The following is a 20,072-nucleotide window of genomic DNA, read 5'->3' as shown; positions in this document are numbered from 1 at the left end:
ATTTTACATCAAAGGTGCTACAAGGGATAATGAAAGGATTAGGAATATCATGGGATTTTCACACACCCTGGCATCCACCCTCCTGTGGACGGGTGGAACGAATGAACCAGACCCTTAAAAAGCATTTATCTAAGCTGATAATAGAAACGAAACTCCCTTGGACCAAGTGCTTACCAATAGCCCTTTTGCGTATCCGTACAGCTCCTCGAAAACATTTGGGTTTATCCCCCTATAAAATGCTGTTTGGACTGCCTTATATGGGAGCAGCCGGGGAGTTACCTGTTCCTGAAATGAATGATCAATTTGTAAAGAAATATATACTGGGTCTGTCCTCCTCGATATCTTCCCTTAGGAAACAAGGATTATTGTCGCAGACTCCACCCCTCGGCTTCACGGTACATACAATTCAACCAGGAGATTGGGTCCTGGTAAAGTCATGGAAAGAAACTAAGCTGCAACCGGAATGGGAGGGACCATATCAAGCACTCCTAACAACTGAGACAGCAATCAGGACTGCTGAAAAGGGGTGGACACATCATACTAGAATCAAGGGACCGGTAAAACCTCCAGATAATTCCAACACGTGGAAGGTCGAACCAACTGAAGAACCTTTAAAGCTGAAATTTAAAAGACTCTAAATAATCAATTTTTTGTAGCGGCGTGAGCGCGGGAAAGGAACTGTTTTGAATTAAGTTTTCTCCTAAAAGGTAACGGGAAAGGGATAGAATGGAAGGGATAATCTGGATAATGCTCTCCTTCCTCTTGTCCCAGGGAGTCCTTACAAGTATGGGATATAATTCAGATAAGTTAGAAGAGGAAAAGGGAAACACTATGAGCTCAGTTACGGTTCTGGATCTCCCTACAACACAGGTGGTAGAGACTGACCTATGTTCTTTAGTAGTATGTGGAGATCTGGTGAGCCAGCGAAAATATTCGGTAGAATCCTTACAATTTTATGCTGATGGAAAGTATCCTTGGGGTAAACTCCCTTCCATAATATCCCTTCATCAGAAACATATGCAGCCAAGATCAGAATGCCTAGACAAGAAATGCAATCCCACATATATATATAACAATAAAAGGGACCAAATGGACCGAAAAAATAAGCGGTCCGGTCTTAGATCCTAAGAACCTCTCCCGGTACTCCCTAGCTGGTGGACCCTTCTTTACGGGTAACTGGACCAGAGACCAACAATTGCATCAGGCAGTATTTGGAATCAGGGTAAAGGAGGGAGGAAAAGATAACAAATTGAAATGTTGTTTCCGAATTTATGTAGATAAAAATTTGAAAACACCCGACTAGAATGATAAGATTCCCCAAAACGACCCAAGGGCGGTAAGAGTGGTAGAGGTAAACAACCTGAAACAAACCCTTGAAATAGAGACTGGAAACGAAGAGACCAATGCCTGGGTAGAATGGGTCAAATACACTGTAAAAAGCTTAAATAAAAGCAATTGCTATGCCTGTGCGTCTGGGAGGCCAGTGGCCCAGATAGTACCCTTCCCTCTGGGATGGAAACGCGACACAAGAGATATGGAGTGCATGTTAGCCCTGTATCAAGAAAAGGAAGCATGGGGCAACCCGAACTGCACATCCCTATCCCTGATGTTCCCTCCCTTGGAAACAAAGAACTGAAAAACTCCCCCTCAGTTTCTCACTGCTGTTGTGAATCACACTTCATGTGTGAACTGACAAGGGGCAGAGTTAACCCATAATATGGGGGAGTTAGAATCATGCTCAGAGGTCAGGAGCATTACAGAGAACGGAATGGGAGGGAACTATTCAACATTGAAAATCCCCAGAGCAGATATATGGTGGTATTGTGGAGGAAGGGTACTGAGGCCAACTCTACCCCCCCAGTGGAAGGGTACATGTGCAATTGTCCAATTGGCTGTACCATTTACCCTGGCATTTGAAGGATCCAAAAGGATCAGGAAGAACAAGAGGTCAGTGGTAGGAACTTCTTTTGATGAAAAGATATACCTGGATCCAAAAGGAGTGCCCCGGGGAGCCCCAGATGAATTTAAGGCCAGAAACCAAATTGCAGCAGGATTTGAATCTTTGCTTTGGTGGGTAACAGTAAATAAGAATGTGGATTGGATAAATTACATATATTATAACCAACAAAGGTTCATTAACTATACTAGATATGATGTTAGCAGAGAAAGGGGGTGTGTGTGTAATGTTGGGGGGGAAAGTGTTAAACCTTCATCCCAAACAATACGGCCCCTGATGGCTCTATAACCCGAGCCCTACGAGGACTAACAACCTTAGCAGAGGAAATAGCAGAAAACTCTGGGGTAAACAACGTATTCACTGACTGGTTGGAGTCCTGGTTTGGAAAATGGAAAGGAATGGTGGTGTCAGTACTGACCTCCTTAATAATAGTGGCAGGAGTATTGATAACGGTGGGGTGTTGCATAATCCCCTGTGTGAGGGGACTGAGCCAAAGGCTTATTGAAACAACACTAACAAAGAAAATGTCCGCGGTAGATCATGGAGAGAGAATGAATTTATTGGAAATGGGAAATGAACCAGATGATGAAGTAGATAAAACAGTGGAAAAGAGGCTCCAGGAATTTAAAATGTAAGGATTTGTGATGGATGTGTTAACAGCAAGTTAAAGAGAAAAGGGGGGAATTGTGAGCAACAGGTAAAGATGCTGTTAACACATATATCTGTACACCATAGAGAAATAGCATAAAGTTAGGTAGACTGGATATAGTCAGGCACATTGATAACCCACATTATGGAAACAACTGTGATTTTAGTCACAAACATAGGGCATAAAATTCGCTGCTGCTAACAGAGCAATAGTCAGGGACAATAAAAAGACTGCCTGTGGTGTAGGAATAACACCAGATGTGTGGGTCCAAGTTATAAAAAGCAAATGGTATACAAGATGTGTTGTTTCTACAACTAAGCATAAAAGGGGGAAAAAGGTCACTGAGATAGTCGGGACAGCAGTGATTAAGCTGGCAAAGGATTGATTACCGCCAATCTGAACTGGACATGTAACAGTGTTGGATAAGATGGATGAGTTTACTAACGCACTGTTGTGATAACAGAAGACATTGTTCGATGGGGAGTAGAGGGGATGGAAACTTGGGGCACCTCGGGCCAATAGGGAAATGACAACACATAGATGGGACAGGGACCACCAATTAGGGGAGAACAACACATTGCAAAGCCATTACAATGCTTGTAAAAAAGTATAAAAATGTGCTGCAAATCGATGTAAGGTGTGCCTATTTTATTGGACACCCGGTCTTGCAAGAACGTTAAATAAAATATCTTGCTCCTTCAGAACTTGACTTGACTAAATAGTTTAACTGTGAGCTGCGTTTCTCACATCTACCAAAATGCATCACCTCATATCAGCCAAGCCAGTTCTGTATCCATCTTACCAGATCACCCAGATCCAATGTGACTTAACTTTCTGTATCAGCCTACCGTGGCTGATACAGAAGGTTAAGTCACATTAGATCCACGGGACCTTGTCACAGACCTTGCTAAAGTCTACGTAGACAACATCCAATGCCCTACCCTCATCAATCATCTCTGTCACTTCCTCAAAAAACTCAATCAAGTTTGTAAGACACCCCTGCACAAAGCCTCGTGCCAAACACTAATAAGTCCATATTTTTCCAAATGTGAGTAAATCCTGTCCTTAAGAATCCTCTCTAATAATTTAGGTATTACTAATAATGTAACCGACTAATTAAATAAATAAAGTCAGACAGAAATGGAAGAGTTGCTTCAGTTGGTGGAACACACTCCAATCCCAGACAACCATATCTGCAGAATATGTCTACAGTTTAGGCAACTTGTTCCAGGAGGCAATCACTTCTTGTATGTTAGGCAGAACTTGAGAGTTGGCCAGTGATCAGGTACAAAAGGATGTAACTGATAGGCAGGTAAGCACAACTAATATGAAGTGATGGAGGATGTGAAGATACTTCAGGCAGATTTGGAGAAGCTAAGCGAATGCAGAAAAATTTGGCAGATGGATTACTCTCTGGAAAATGTGAGATTATCCATTTGGATCAGAAAAACAGAAATGTAGAGCTTTTCTTAAATGGTGAGAGACTGGGAAGTGTTAAACTTCAAAGGAACGTGGGTGCCTTTGTTCATGAGTCATTGAAAGCTAATAAGCAAATACAGAAAGCACTTAAGAAAGTGCATGATATGTTGGCCTTTATTACAAGAGGATATGAGCATAAAAAATGTATTACTGTAATTTTGTACTACCTTAGGGAGACCATACCTGGAGTATTGTATATTGTACGCAATTCTGGTCTCCTTACCCAAGAAAAAATATACTCGCCATAGGGGAAGTGCATGCATGCACACAAACACATGTCAGATCCACTCACACAAACTCCGTCATGTCGGATCCACTCTCAGCCACCAGGGTTGAATCCAATCGCACTCACCTGTTTGGGATCTAACAATGACACTCATACGGCGTCTCACAGAGTCAAAATTCAATATCTGGAGCAATTCATACCTTAAAAAAATAGAAAAGATGTGAGTTTTATAGCAATGTGCTTCCTTAGTACTGAAAGAGAATAGAGCTACATTTTCAGTTAATTGAAATGCTAGCTTTGTTTTCTTTTTGTTTTTAACACCCCCCGCGCCCCCTCCAACCCCGGATAGACCACATATGCTCTTTGTTGATGTTTGTCTTAATAGCTCCTGTGGAATTTTCCAAAAAATAGTCAGGGTCAGGTTCAGACTGTAAACCAGCATGTTTCTCTCCAGTAACACAGCCAGACTTTCTCATAAGATCTTCTGACACTCTTCCACATTAGTGTGATTTGTGCCATCAGAGATTGCCACCAAGGACGATCCCCCTACAGTGGCCCTTCGACATTCCACAAGGAAGAGATGCTCAGTATATGCCCCCCTGCCAGGCCATGCAGACAACAGAAACAAGGCCAAAGGCCAAACAACAAAAACAGTCCCAAATCCATAGGAGCAATGGGGAACCCTCATACCCAGGTGTGATAACCATGTTGAGTTCCATGGGGAATCCAAGCAATCATGGGGAAAATATGCAAAACTCCACACGGCTGACACCCAAGTCTGGAAATGAAGCTTTGATGCAGCACTGCTAACCACTGTGCTACAGTACTATCTTTATTGGTGGCTATTAGAAATAAGGTATAGCTTTAAGTAACTTCAACTTTATGGTTCTGTGTTTGAAATAGTTATTGACTTTACTTTGACTTAGATGCATGCATAGCGAAGACGGCTAATGATGAGAAAGCAAACATGCTTAAAGAAAAATTAGGTTGTTGCTTAGCAATCAGGAGCTACTTAAGGACAGGAAGAAACTTTGAGTTAGTTTTAAGCTGGAAGCTGTTTTAGGTGGCATTTGCACTTGGTTCCTGAGTGTGATATGTCTGATAGTTGTTGGTTGAGATGGGATATGTGCTTACTGAGAGCGCTAAGGATATATTTTGTAACGTGTGCTATTCTTACAAATCTGTATACATCTGGAAAATGATAGGTGGGTGAAGCAGTAGTGTAGTATAATTATTCTTTTTTATTTCATAAGTGTTTTATTATTTTGTTATAAGTTAAGTGTTAGTCCTATGCCTCCAAAACAAAAAAAAGTTATGATCTATGATCTAGAGAGAAAGAAATCAGACAGGGAATTGGAAATGGAGAAGGAAGAAAGAAACAGGAAAAGACACAGAATTAGAGCAAAAAAAATTACAGCACAGGAACAGGCCTTTCGGCCCTCCAAGCCTGCACCGACCATGCTGCCCAACAGAATTAAAACCTCCTACCCTTCTGGGGACCATATCTGTCTATTCCTGTCCTATTCATGTATTTGTCAAGATGCTCCTCAAATATCAGTATTGTGTCTGCTTCCACTCCCTCCCTCGGCAGCGAGTTCCAGGCACCCACCACCCTCTGTGTAAAAAACTTGCCTCGTACATCTCCTTTAATCCTTGCCTCTCGCACCCTAAACTTAAGCCCCTTAGTATTGACTCTTCCACCCTGTGAAAAAGTTTCTATGTACTCTGTCCATGCCTCTCATAATCTTGTAGACGTCTATCAGGTTGCCCCTCAATCTTTGTCATTCCAGTGAGAACAAACCAAATTTCTTCAACCTCTCCTCATAGCTAAGCCCTCCATACCAGGCAACATCCTGGTAAATTTTTTCTGCACCCTCTCCAAAGCTTCCACATCCTTCTGGTAGTGTGGCGACCAGAATTGAACACTATATTCCAAGTACAGCCTAACTAAAGTTCTATAAACCTGCAACATGACTCGCCAATTTTTGAACTGAATGCACCAGCCGATGAATGCAAGCATGCCATATGCCTTCTTGACTACCTTCTCCACCTGCGTTGCCACTTTCAGTGACCTTCATATCCGTACGCCCAGATTCCTCTGCCTATTAATACTTTTAAAGATTCTGTCATTTACTGTATATTTCCTTTCTGCATTACACCTTCCATCTGCCATCTGTACTTGGAAATATATCACCGTTCCTTCTTAGTCGCTGGGTCAAAATCCTGGAATTCCCTCCCTAATGGCATTGTGGGTGAATCCACAGTGCATGGACTGCAGTGATTCAAGAAGGCAGCTCACCACGCCTTGTCAAGGCAACTAGGGATGGGCAATAAATGCTGGCCAGCCAGTGACACCCATGTCCCACAAATGAATAAAAAAAAGTTGAAGCGTTAGATCAAAGTATGAAACTCCAGAGGAAGGAACTAATTCATAGAACCATAGAACCCTACAGTGCAGAAAGAGGCCCTTCTGCCCATCGAGTCTGCACCGAACACAATCCCACCCAGGCCCTACCCCCATATCCCTACATATTATACTCACTAATCCCTCGAACCTACACAGCCCTGGAATTGACATTGCTCGGAGACAACTGAAAAAGACCAACTTGAAATGGGACTTGGAGAAATGGCACGATCATAACATGCTCAAAGAATAAACCAAGCGAGGATACAGACTCAGTTTGAGCGAACATAAAAAGCATTGCAGCATCACTCTTGAAACAGTTAAGGAGATTTTGACAAGAATGACATGGTAATGCAAAAACATGTCTTTTAGACTTTGTTAAATTAAAATGAGAATTTACTGCATTTCAGAAAACGAGCTTGCTAACAGAACTACGCCTATAGTTAATGAAAAGAACGTTTGAACTGTACATGTGAGCATTTTTTGCTGAGTTAAAAACTGGGGAAAAGGAGAAAAAGAAATACAAAGCTTGAATTTGATAATGCTATGATGTATAAATTCCAAAGATGCTGTTACATTTATTGCCTGTGTTTTGATCAAATCTTTGCATTTGAACAATATGGCATAAGTGTGAAATAAGAGAAGTTATGATGCAATAAGTTATTTTGTTAGATATTTATGATGTTGAATAGGTGTGAAATGGATGTAACACCATTGTAAAAAAATCTTCATGGTTATGAGGCTTTATTTCTTTCAAAGGGGGAGGTGTCAGTAAACAGAAATAGTTTTTTTAAAAATCTATATTTGGATTTGTGGGTATTAGAACAAAGGTATAGCTTTTAGTCAGTTTATTTCTACGGTTCTGTATTTGAAAGGGTTAATAGCTTCAGTTTGGTTTAGATGTATGCGTACCAATGTGGGTTTATGACCTGAAAGAAAACCAGATTATTCCTCAGCAACCAGGAACCACCCTATGACAGAAATAAGTTAGTTTTAAACTGGAACAGGGGTAAGTTAGACATGAAAAGGAAGTAGAAAAAGAGTCCAGAAATCATGGAATTGGGAATGAAAATAATGTCCCAGCAGGGGATTTAAGCTAAAGGAACAGAGAAGAATTTCTGGAACAAGAGCCTATTCAGGAGAGTTCAGGTAAAAAGATAGTGCTCTGACTTAAAGAACTAGCTGCAAGAACCAGATTTCAAGTGGTTTGGGGAGAAGGCAGACATCCAAGATAAGTCAAAAGGTTAGCTAACATATTAATACAGTCTGTGAAACAGTAATGTCCTGTTGCTACAGCTGGGTACCTGAGAGATTGTTTGGAAGCTTCAATGCACATGGCAATCCAACACTGACCAATACCAAAAGGAGAGACTGAAGTCATGGAAATGGATCCTTGGTGAAGGCATCTGAGATAAAGCTTTGCTTGGGGGGATATTCCAAACATGTTCTTCAAGAGCAGAATTTGGAATTACTTGTGTGGAAATCAGAGCTTCAGTAAGATCATTTGGCTCACAGAGTGACAAGCATCTGTGGGGGGGGGAGGGGGGGGGCGCGGGCGCGTGTGTGTAGGGGGATTTGATGAGAATCCACAGAAGTTGTATCTGCCACTTGGTTTGAAAGTGTGGCGTGTCTGACCACCATTGGCCAGGGAAGAAATTCCTCCTCATCTCGGACTTAAATGAGTGACACCTTACTTGGAGATTATGCCCTCTAGTCCTAGAGTCTCCCACAAGGGGAAACAACATCAGCAATTACCCTGTGAAGCCCCCTGAGAATCTCATTTGTCACAATAAGCTCACCTCTCATTCTTCTAAACTCCAACAAGTAAAGGTCCAATCTACTGAATCTCTCCTCATAAGAAAATCCCACCGTAACTGGGATCAACCTAATGAATCTCATCTAGACTGCTTCCAATGCCAGTATATCTTTCCATAGATAAGAGAAGCAAACTGTTTATAGTATTCCACATGTGGTCTAATAAGGCCTTGTATTGTTTTAGCAAGACTTCCTTATTTTTCTATTCCATTCCCTTTGAAATATTCCATTTGAGTTCCCTATTACTTACTGAACTTGCATGCTAGCTTTTTATGCTTTATGCAAGAGGACGCCCAAATCCCTCTGTGCTGCAGCTTTCTGCAGTCTCTCTCCTTTTAAATAATAAGTAGTTCCTTTATTTTTTCTACCAAAATTCATAACTTCATAAGTTTTTGTCCACTCAATGAACCAATCTGTACCCCTTTATAGATTCTGTGCGTCATCCTCACCATTTGCCTTCCCACCTATTTTTGTATCTCCACAAGCTTGGCAATAGCACATTAATTCGCTCATCCAAATCATTATATACTGTAAATAATTGTGGCGCTAGCACTGACCCCCGTGGCACTCCATTTGTTACAACTTGCCATCCTGAAATTGCCCCTCTGATCCCAACTCTCTGTCTTCTATTAGTTTGCCAATCCTCTACCCATGCTAATATACGGCCCTTAACACCATGGGCTTTTACCTTATCAAGTAGCACTTTGTGCAGAACCTTATCGAACACTTTCAGGAAATCCAATATATTAATCTACTGGCTCCCCTTTATCTATCCTGCTCATAACCACCTCAAAAGAATTCTAAGAAATTTGCCAGGCATAATTTCACCTTCATGATTCTGCTTGATTATACTATGTATTTCTAAATGCACTGCTATTGCATCCCTTATAATGCACTCTAACATTTTCCCAATGACAGAAGTTAAGCTAACTGGTCGACAATTACCTGTTTTTTTTGTCTCCCTCCCTTTTTGAATAAGGGTGTTACACTGTCAGTTTTCTAACCTCTGAGGACTTTTTCAGAGTTTAAGGATTTTCGTACTACCAGTGTATCCTTACTTCTCTAGCTAGTTTCTTTAATATTGTAGGATCTTATGACTCTCTCATTTGATTTTCTCAATCCACCTGAAGATTAAAGTCACCCATGATGAATTCATAGCCTTTTTTGCATGCCCTCAATATCTCCCAATTTATTCTCCGTCCTCCGAAATTAAGGGCTATGGTGAGTGGCGGGTAAGTTTAGCTGAGTCCACGATAAGATCAGCCATGATCTTATTGAATGGTGGAGCAGGCTCGAGGGATCAGATGGCCATTCCTGCTCCTAGTTCTCATGTTCTACGTATATCTACTGTTACTGAGTCTATAGACTACTTCCACCAGTGTCATCATCCCCTTGATAATTCTTACCTCTACGCAGATGGATTCTACATCTTTCAATCCAAGGTCATTTCTTGCTATCATATTTATTCCATTTCGTACTAACAAAGCTACCCCGCCACGCTTCCTTCCTGGCTTTTGTGGCCAAACGGGCCACCTAAAATGGTGATTTGTCAAGGACTCTAGGACAATTGGGCAAGAACTAAAACAGCAAGCTGCAGCCTAAAAGACAGAGATAAACAGATTGCAACTCAAACAACTAAATACACAGGATATGGGCCATCGCCAGGACAAAAGGGACTTTCTGGTCAAAGTGATTGTTTACCAGACATAGGGGCACCGTAACCCTTATTTGGGAGGGAGGTGCGTATTTTATGTGCCCCCAGCACCGACAGACATGGCAGTTGGGGACACACCCAGAGATTGGTGTGGCAGCACCCGATTGGACTTTATCGATCAGGGTGATCAAGTCCTGATTGATTGATTGGCAACGACCAAAAGGAGCACGAAACCCAACGAGGTATAAAAGGTGCTGCGCAACCAAGCATCTCTCTCTCTCTCACCCCAAGAATGAGCTACAACAACGGTGACCGTTGCCAGCAACGACCAGCACAAGGAGAGCCAGCACACTCGAGAAGGAAGGAAGACTAGAGCCAGAGTGCCAGACCAGACCAACGGACCAGATTACACAGACAACTACAAAGACCAGCGCACAGATAAAGGCCAATATCTGCTTGGGTACTTGCCAGCCATGCAAAGTTAAGTCCAGGTCTTGTACTGGACTTGAACTTTAGTATTTTTTGTAAGACAACTTATTGTCGGTTAGGTGGGTAATTATTGATTATGTGTTTTAAATAAGTATTGTTGTCCTAACAAGAAGTCTGCTTGCAATTCTTTGTCCATCGTATAAGGGTTAAAGCAAACCGTGTGGCAGGCACAACACTATCCTTACAAAGTGTCAAATGCCCAAGAATATTTAATTCTCAGCTTAGATCTCCTTGTAATCATGTTGGGGGAGAGGTGGGCATTCTCTGACCTTACTGTGCCAATAATAGATCGTGCCGTCCCAAAGAATAGCATGCAGGCCTAAAAATCCATTTTGCACCTGGCACCAGACAGTTTGCGAGTCTCCCAGCCTCTTCCTGGTGGCATGAATCGGATTGCAGCCAGAGATGGCATAGCATGGCATGAGTGGGATCCATGACCTGGGGCGGGTCATATAAACTAGAAGCAGGGATAGGCCATTCAGCCCTTTGAGCCTACTCGCCATTCATCTTGATCATGGCTGATCATCAAATTCAATATCCTGATCCCCCTTCCTCCCATTTCCCTTGATCCCTTTTGACCCAAGAGCTATATCCAATTTCTTCTTGAAATCATACGACATTTTGGCCTCAACTACATTCAGTGGGAATCAATTCCACACATTCACCACTCTCTGGGTGAAGAAATTTCTCCTCACCTTAGTTCTAACAGGTTTACCCCTTTATCCTAATACTATGATCCCAAGTTCTGAACTTCCCCACCTTTGGGAACATTCTTTCTGAATCTACCCTGTCTGACTCTGTTAGATTTTTATAAGTTTCTATGAAATCCCCTCTGACTCTTCTAAACTCCAGTGAATATAATCCGAGCTGACTTAGCCTCTCCTCATATGAAGGCCTGCCATCCCAGGTATCAACCTAATAAGCCTTTGCTGCACTCCCTCTATAGCAAGGACATCCTTCTTCAGATAAGGACACCAAAACTGCACACAATACTCCAGATGTGGCCTCACCAATGCCCTATATAATTATAGCAAAACATCCCTATCCCTATACTCAAATCCTCTTGCTATGAAAACAAACATACCATTTGCCTTCTTTATTGCCCGCTGTACCTGCATGCTTACTTTCAGCAACTGGTGCATAAGGGCACCAAGGTCTCGCTGAATATCCACCTCTCTCAATTTACACCCACTCAAGTAATAGTCTGTCTTCCTATTATTGCTACCAAAGTGAATAACCTCACATTTATCCACATTATGCTGCATCTGCCCTACAGATACCCACACACTCAGCCCGTCCAAATCTTGCTGAAGCAGCTCAGCACCCTCCCAGCTCAGCCTACCACCCAATTTTATATCATCTGCAAATTTGGAGATAATACATGCAGTTCCCTCTTCCAAGTCAATAAATATATAATGTGAACAGTTGGCGTCCTACAGATCCCAATGGAACCCTGTGTAGGTACAATTTTGGCTTTTAAGCAGCATTTAGATAGTTGCACGGGTAAGATGGAATAGAGGGATATGGCCAAACGTGGGCAATTGGGACTGTCTTAGGGGTTTAAAAAAGAGGGCGCATGGACAAGTTGGACCAAAGGGCCTGTTTCCATGCAGTAAACCTATATCACTCTCTATAACCCCACTAGTCACTGACTGCCAATCAGAAAAAGACCCATTTATGCCAACTTTTTGCTTCCTATCTGCTAACCAGTTTTCTATCCATCTCAAGACATTACCTGCAATCCTATGTGCTTTAACTTTACATAGTAGTCTGTTATGTGAGTCCTTGTCAAAAGCCTTCTGGAAGTCTAAACAAACCACATCCACTGGTTCTCCTCTGCCAACTCTACTAGATATATCCTGAAAAAAATCCAATAGATTCGTCAAGCATGATTTCCCTCTTGTAAATCCATGCTGGCTTTGTCTGATTATACCACTGCCTTCTAAATACTGAGTTATGAAATACTTGATATGAGACTCCAGCAACTTTCCCAGTACTGACTTCTGGCTCACTGGTCTATAGTTCCCTGTTTTATCTCTACCTCCCTTGAGTAGTGGGCTTACATTAGCTACCCTCCAATCTATAGGAACTATTCCACAGTCCATTAACACTGCAATGACGTTACTGTGAAATTCCCTGAGTCGCCACAGTTTGGCGCCTGTTCAGGTCAGCGTACCTAACCAGCGCGTCTTTCAGAATGTGGGAGGAAACTGAAGCACCCAGAGAAAACACATGCAGACACAGGGAGAACATACAAACTCCACATAGACAGTGACCCAAGCTGGGAATTGAACCCAGGTCCCTGGCACTGTAAGGCAGCAGTGCTATCCACTGTGCCACAGTGCCACCCCATTTGTATTTGAATTTTGGAAAATAACCACCAATGGGTCTACTATTCCCAAATCCACTTCCTTAAATACTCTGGGATGAAGATTATCAGGAACTGGAGATTTATCCACCTTCAATCCCATCAATTTCCCCAAAACCATTTCTCTACTAATGCTAATTTTCCTTCAGCTCCTCATTAAAACATGTTTCTCTCAGCATCTCTGGCACATTACCTCAGTCTTCACAAGGGAAAACATGAATAAAATACAAATTTAATTCCTCGGCCATTTCTTTATTCCCTGTTGTGAGTTCTCCCGTTTTTGACTGTAAGGGACCTACATTTGTTTTTGTCAATCTTTTTCTCTTTACATATCTATAGAAACTTTTACAGTCAGTTTTTTTATGTTCCCCGCTAGCTTACTTTCAAACTCTACTTTTCCCTTCTTAATCAATCTCTTGGTCCTCCTTTGCTGAATTTTAAATTGTTCCCAATCCTTTGGCCAATTGCTTTTTCTGGCCAATTTGTATGCTTCTTCCTTGAATCTGATACTATCTCTAATTTCCCTTGTAAGCCATGTTTTGGCCACAGTTCCCTTGCCACTCTTGCGCCAAACAGAAATAAACAACTTTGGGAGTTTACCTATTCGTTCTTTAAAAGCCTGCCATTAGCTGTCCACTGTCTTTCATAAGAACATAAGAAATAGGAGCAAGAGTAGGCCATCTAGCCCTTCGAGCCTGCCCCGCCATTCAATAAGATCATGGCTGATCTGTCGTGGCTCAGTTCCACATTCCCGCTCTCTCCCCATAACCCTTAATCCCCTCGCTTATCAAAAACCCATCAACCCGCGTCTTAAAAATACTTAGCGAGGCAGCCTCCACCACTTCAACGGACAGAGAATTCCAGAGATTCACCACCCTTTGAGTGAAGAAGTTCCTCCTCAACTCCGTTCTAAACCGCCCCCCCTTTATCTTGAGGCTGTGCCCCCTCGTCCTACTGTCCTTTCTGAGCGGGAAGAGTCTCTCCACCTCTATCCTATCCATCCCATTCATCATCTTATATGTCTCAACGAGATCTCCCCTCATTCTTCTAAACTCTAACGAGTACAAGCCTAGTTTATTCAGCCTCTCCTCATAGCTCAACCCCCTCAACTCCGGTATCAGCCTAGTAAACCTCCTCTGCACTCCCTCCTTGCGTAAGTACGGCGACCAAAACTGCACACAGTACTCCAGCTGCGGCCTCACCAATGCCCTATACAGCCGCAGCAAGACCTCCCTACTTTTATATTCAATCCCCCTCGCTATGAAGGCCAGCATCCCATTCGCCTTCCTGACCACCTGTTGCACCTGCAGGCTGGGTTTTTGCGACTCATGCACAAGGACCCCGAGGTCCCTCTGCACCGTCGCCTGCTGCAGTTTTTCGCCACGTAAGTAATAGTCCTTCCTACCATTATTCCTACCAAAGTGGACCACCTCGCACTTGCCAACATTAAATTCCATTTGCCATTTCCTGGCCCATTCGCCCAGCCTATCTAGATCCTTCTGCAGACTCTCCACACCCTCCGCGCAATTTGCCGTTCCACCAATCTTGGTGTCATCAGCAAATTTCGACACCCTACACTCGATTCACTCCTCCAGATCATTTATATAAATGGTAAATAGCTGAGGCCCCAGCACCGATCCCTGGGGCACTCCACTAGTCACCAACCGCCAATTCGAATAGCACCCATTAACCCCCACTCTCTGCCTCCTATTTGACAACCAATCCTCTAACCACGCTAACACCCTACCCCCAACTCCATGCCCCCTTACCTTCTGCAATAACCTCTTGTGAGGTACCTTGTCAAACGCCTTCTGAAAAATCAAGAAAGACCACATCCACTGGCTCTCCTCTATCCACCGCCCTAGACACATCCTCATAGAACTCCAATAAATTCGTCAGACATGACTTCCCCTTAACGAAACTGTGCTGCGTCTGCTCTATCAAGCAATTCCCCTCAAGACGCCTCGCTATTTCCTCCTTGATGACGGATTCTAACATTTTACCTACAACAGACGTTAAACTAACCGGCCTATAATTCCCCGCCTTTTGCCTGGCACCCTTCTTAAACAACGGCGTAACATTAGCCGCTTTCCAATCTTCCAGCACTTCCCCGGAATCCAGCGACGTTTGGAAAATAATCACCGAGGCATCCACTATCACCTCTGCCATTTCTTTCAGAACCCTCGGATGCATTCCATCCGGTCCCGGGGACTTGTCCACAATCAGTCCCTCCAGTCTGTCGAGCACCGCCTCTCTAGTAACAATAATGTCATTGAGACCCTCCAGTCCTACCACCTTTCCATCGCTAACACCCGGCAAATTATTCACGTCCTCCTCCATGAAGACCGAAACAAAAAAGTTATTCAAGACCTCAGCCATTTCCCCATCCCCTACCACTAAGTCCCCCCTCTCATCCTCTAAGGGTCCAACATTCACCCTAGCCAGCCTCTTCCTTTTTATATATTTATAAAAACTCTTGCTATCCTTTTTTATATTAAGCGCTAGCCCAGCTTCATAGTTTCTCCTACCCTTCTGTATCAACTTCTTTGTCAGTCTTTGTTGACATTTAAACCTCTCCCAATTCTCTTCTCGCCCACCACTTTTAGCTACTCTAAACGCCTCTGCTTTTAATTTAACACTTTCCTTCACCTCCTTCGTTATCCACGGCTTATTACCTCTCCTCCTACAGTCCTTTTTAACCATTGGAATAAATTTCTGCTGAGCACCCAGAAAGACCTCCTTAAAGATCCTCCACTGCTCCTCAGCAGACCTACCTTCCAACGCGCTCCCCCAGTCCACATTCGCCAATTCTTCTCTCATCCTACCATACTCCCCTCTGTTCAAACAAAGGACGCGTGTCCGGGAACCCACTTTCTCCTCCTCCATCTGCACCAGAAACTCCACCATACAATGATCACTCTCCCCAAGAGGATCCTTCACCGCAAGGTCCCTAATTCTACCCGCCTCATTACACAACACCAGATCCAAGATAGCTCGCTCCCTCGTCGGCTCCAACACACACTGTTCAAGGAAACTATCCCGGCAGCATTCCAAGAACTCCTCCTCGAGCCCACCGCGTCCAACATGGGTCGACCAATCAATATGTCCTTTTAGTAATGTTTCCCAGCCCATCATGTGAAAGGAATCGTGGTAGTTAATGAAATGCAGGATAAAATTTTAGTTTATTAAACAGATTTCCAATAGAAAACCATCCGACTTTGGACAATTCATACAATCCAGATTGTTGGGGCATATACTCCCGATCAATTAGTCTCTGGGCAAAATCCCAATGTGTGCTGTGTGATGCTTCTTCTGTTTTAGAAGGTATTATAAGTTATGTCATTTTTTTCAGCACATTTGCATCTTTTACATGCAAGGAGACAAATTCTCATCATGGCTGAGGTCTCAGGGAAAATTCACAGATCACTGGGGTATTGCACATCCAAAACTGATTTCAATCCAGGGGGTTTAGTATACCGTAAAAAAAATACAAAATGAAAGCTGTGGTCGGATAATAGGTCATGATAGTAAGATATTAGTTAATGTGTATGACAATCGAACCACCAAAAATTAATTCCTCATATTAATCAGCAATGTTTACAAAATCCCAGAATCTGATGAACTTCTGCCTGAAGTAAACAAGACACTTTGACCAGAACTTCCCAGCTGTTCATGCCATGGGGTCTTCCAGTCTCGCCAATGGCAGCCCACTGCCATGGATTTCCTGGCAGCAAGCGGCACATTCAACAAGAAACTCCATTGACAATGGCGGGACCAGAAGATCCCACTGCTGACCAATGGCGGGCAGCCTCCACCACCCAAAACAGTTCAGTTGCATGGAAAATCCTGCTCCTTCTTCCTCAATATATTGCATTTTGCAATAAAGATCATGCAAAATAGGATGAGTTAGATTGAGCAGTGGATGATGCTAATGTTAGTAACAATTATATATGTAGCACATTGACATATTAACATGTAATATTATATATATAACGTAGCTATCGCATCTACAGACTAATTATTCAGAATCAATACTTGGGTAACAGATATTCCCAAGAGGTTCAGTGAATGAAGGGAATTGATAATTGCGGAGTGTTCAGGAAAAGTTCAAATGTGGGTCGATTGTTCAGGATGAGCACCAAGAAACAAGATCTATGGAATGAAAGACTGGGTGGAATGACAAGTAAGAAAGCTCAGTGCAAGTTCTAAGTCTGGAAATGACATTTCTAAAAATGCTTCCATGGAAGGTGAGCATTAACTAGCCTTAAGCACTTGAAGACTTGCCTTTCAACTTCGCCCTCTGGATTCTCAAGCTCCATAAAATTGTCCTTTATCTGCAGGAATGTGAAGCCATGTCTGTGAACAAAAAAACCCAAATAAAATCATTAAACATCCATCACAAAAACAATTTAACCATCTTATAGATAAAATCAACCCATCATGGCACAGTAATGCACCCATTATTTTTCTAGACTGGTAGATTGCAAATTGACAATCAAATGTAATAATCTGTGAGGATTCGGATAATAAAGCAACTATAAAGCTACTGGATTGTTGTAAAAGGCCAACTGGTTTATGAATGCCCTTTAGTTAGAGAACCCGTCATCCTTAACTGGTCTGACCTTCACCTTTTCCCAGTCCAAAATCAAAACATCGGAATTGTGGCGGGTGAGGGCACTTTATTTACCACAAGTCAAAAACTCAGTTTCCCAACAGCAGGAAGACAACACGGATTGGGATGCTCCCAAAAAATTCTAAGTGTTGAATTCGCATTAAAAACTAGAGTAACTCCCACTGGTTTTTTTAGTGGGATTTTCAAAATGACTCTCCCACACTCTGTGTGCTGCAGAGTGCCTCAGGGAGATTCACACTGAAAATCCAGGCTCAGTGGGACCTGTGGCCACCGAGTGGGCCACTGCAGATGCGCTGATCTGTCAGAGTGGAGATCAGCGTACGTGCACCGCTGGCCTCCCAATCGCTGGCCAACTCGATCACTGGCAAGCACAGCAACCCTCCATCGCTGGCCGTGCGACCCCCGCACCCTCCACAATCACTGGCCTCCTGATGACCCCACCCACTCCCACCAGCCCCAATCTTCCTGACCCACCCCAATCAGCCCGTTCCCTCATTCTGCCACTGATCCCAATTTCAGAGTAACAGTGGACTCCCCTACTCCCACTGATCTCTCCCCCCACCCCCATCCCCATAGGCCTTTCCCAATAGGCTCCATCCCCTTGAGCATTGTCACTTTGTCCCTTGCGCAGTGCTGGGTGCAAGGCTGGCAATGCCGAGAGGGTACCCCTCCAAACCCTCAAACTCCTGGGTGGCCTCCATTCACTCCAGAGGAGTAGGGCCACCAGCTCCCTGTTAGTGGGAAGCTGTTGCAACCCCTGTTAGAGTGAATCACTTCTGGCGAGGGGGGAGAGGCTAGCAGGCCCAGAGATTTCAGTTCCAGATCCGCTAATTATATCAAACTGCTGATGTAATATTTAAATTAGCTCCGTACTGATTTCCGAGACGCGCAGGGGTAGAGCAGCACAACAGGCTGGAAGAATCGCCCCATGGAGTTTTGCTCTTTTAACTTTCAAGGCAGGTTAAAGGTGGATCAGACTTCCATCGACTAATATCGAGAACTCCATTTGTATTCATTTGCAACTCATAAATGCTCATTAAAAAGCCAACTCACAGGAATCACACTGCCTCATCAAATTAAACTCCCTGCCAGTGGATAATTACAACCCTCTGCTTCATGACTGTATGTAAGTGGAGCACACTGACAAGCTGCACTTCATCCACAACTTAATGGTCAGTAGATGCTGCTGCTGTCTTCCTTTTAAACCCTCAGTGCTACATGTCGGGTGTTTGTAGCACAAGTTGCTTCACATCTGGGTATGAATAGCACAACCTGCGGGGTGGAGTAATATGGAGGCAGGACTGCTTTGGGAGGTGGAGGGCAGGATCAGAGGGAGGGGTGTGTTGGATGTGTGGAAGTCAAGAAGGGTGAGACAGAGGCAGAATGAGGTGTGCTGCTTGAGGGCACAGTGTAGGTCCAGAGGGGAAGGGTGAAAAACTGTCATAGAAGACAAAGAGAAGCGATGGAGAGGTGTTTTTCAGAATGGAGATCTGTAGCTTGTGGTGTTCCACAGGGATTGGCACTGGGACTTCTATTTGTTTGTAGTATATATAAATGGTGTTTATTTATTATAAACCCTCAGATAATCAGCAGGAAATTGAAGGGCAAATATGTGCACAATTTGCAGAGGGGTGTAAAAACAATAAGAGGGTAATTATATTAGGTGATTTCAACTTTCTCAACATTAATTGGGATAACCCTCATGTTAAGGGCTTAGGTGGAGTAGAGTTCTTAAAATGTAGACAAGAAAACTTCTTAGGTCAATATGTAGAGGATCCAACAAGGATGACGCAGTGCTGGACCTAATTCTGGGGAATGAAGCCGGACAGATGGCTGATGTGACGGTGGGAGAGCATTTTGGGTAATAGTGACCACAACATCATTCAATTCAAATTTATTATGGACAAAGAAAGTGACAAGCTGCAGGAAAATGTTTGTGTGTGTGTGTGTGTGTGTGTGGGTGGGGGGGGGGGGGGGGGGGGGGGGGGAGGAGGGAGTAGACTTTAACAAAATTAGACAGGATCTGGCCAAGGTAGACTGGAACGAGTTACTTGTGGGGAAATCTACAGAAGGGTGGGAGGGGCAACATGTTCCTCTAGGGTAATAGGAAGGTGTAACAAAGCCAGAGAACCATGGATGACCAGAGACATTCAAGATACAGTGAGAAGGAAAAGACAGGCTTTTAACAAATATAAGGGAATAAGTCTGCAGAGATTTTAGTAGAATACAGAAAGTGCAGGACAGAGCTGAAGAAATCAATTAGGAGAGCAAAGAGGGGATATGAGAAAACTCTGGCTGGTAAAAGTAGGGAAAATCCTAAGATATTCTATAAGTAAGAGAATAACCAGGGAAAAAGGAGAGCCTATTAGGGACCGAGGGAGAAATCTGTGGGTGGAGG

General features: G+C 43.3%; 1 protein-coding gene across 10 annotated transcripts in view; it reads right to left on the bottom strand.

The window, feature by feature from the left end:
* Nucleotides 1-20,072, bottom strand: part of atp11a (ATPase phospholipid transporting 11A) — a 204,229-nt gene that overhangs the window by 94,314 nt on the left and 89,843 nt on the right. For all 10 annotated transcript variants that reach the window (XM_080182682.1, XM_080182686.1, XM_080182687.1 and 7 more), the window contains exons 15-16: nt 17,326-17,397; nt 4,438-4,511 (exon numbers count right to left, since the gene is read on the bottom strand). In XM_080182682.1, the coding sequence (XP_080038808.1) occupies nt 4,438-4,511; nt 17,326-17,397 (146 nt within the window). The remainder of the gene's footprint in view (nt 1-4,437; nt 4,512-17,325; nt 17,398-20,072) is intronic.

This window comes from Carcharhinus amblyrhynchos, unplaced genomic scaffold (genome assembly GCF_965287045.1).
Source record: "Carcharhinus amblyrhynchos unplaced genomic scaffold, sCarAmb.v2.hapA scaffold_80, whole genome shotgun sequence".
NCBI classification, from domain to species: Eukaryota; Metazoa; Chordata; class Chondrichthyes; order Carcharhiniformes; family Carcharhinidae; genus Carcharhinus; species Carcharhinus amblyrhynchos.
This window is presented reverse-complemented; position numbering and strand designations above follow the sequence as displayed.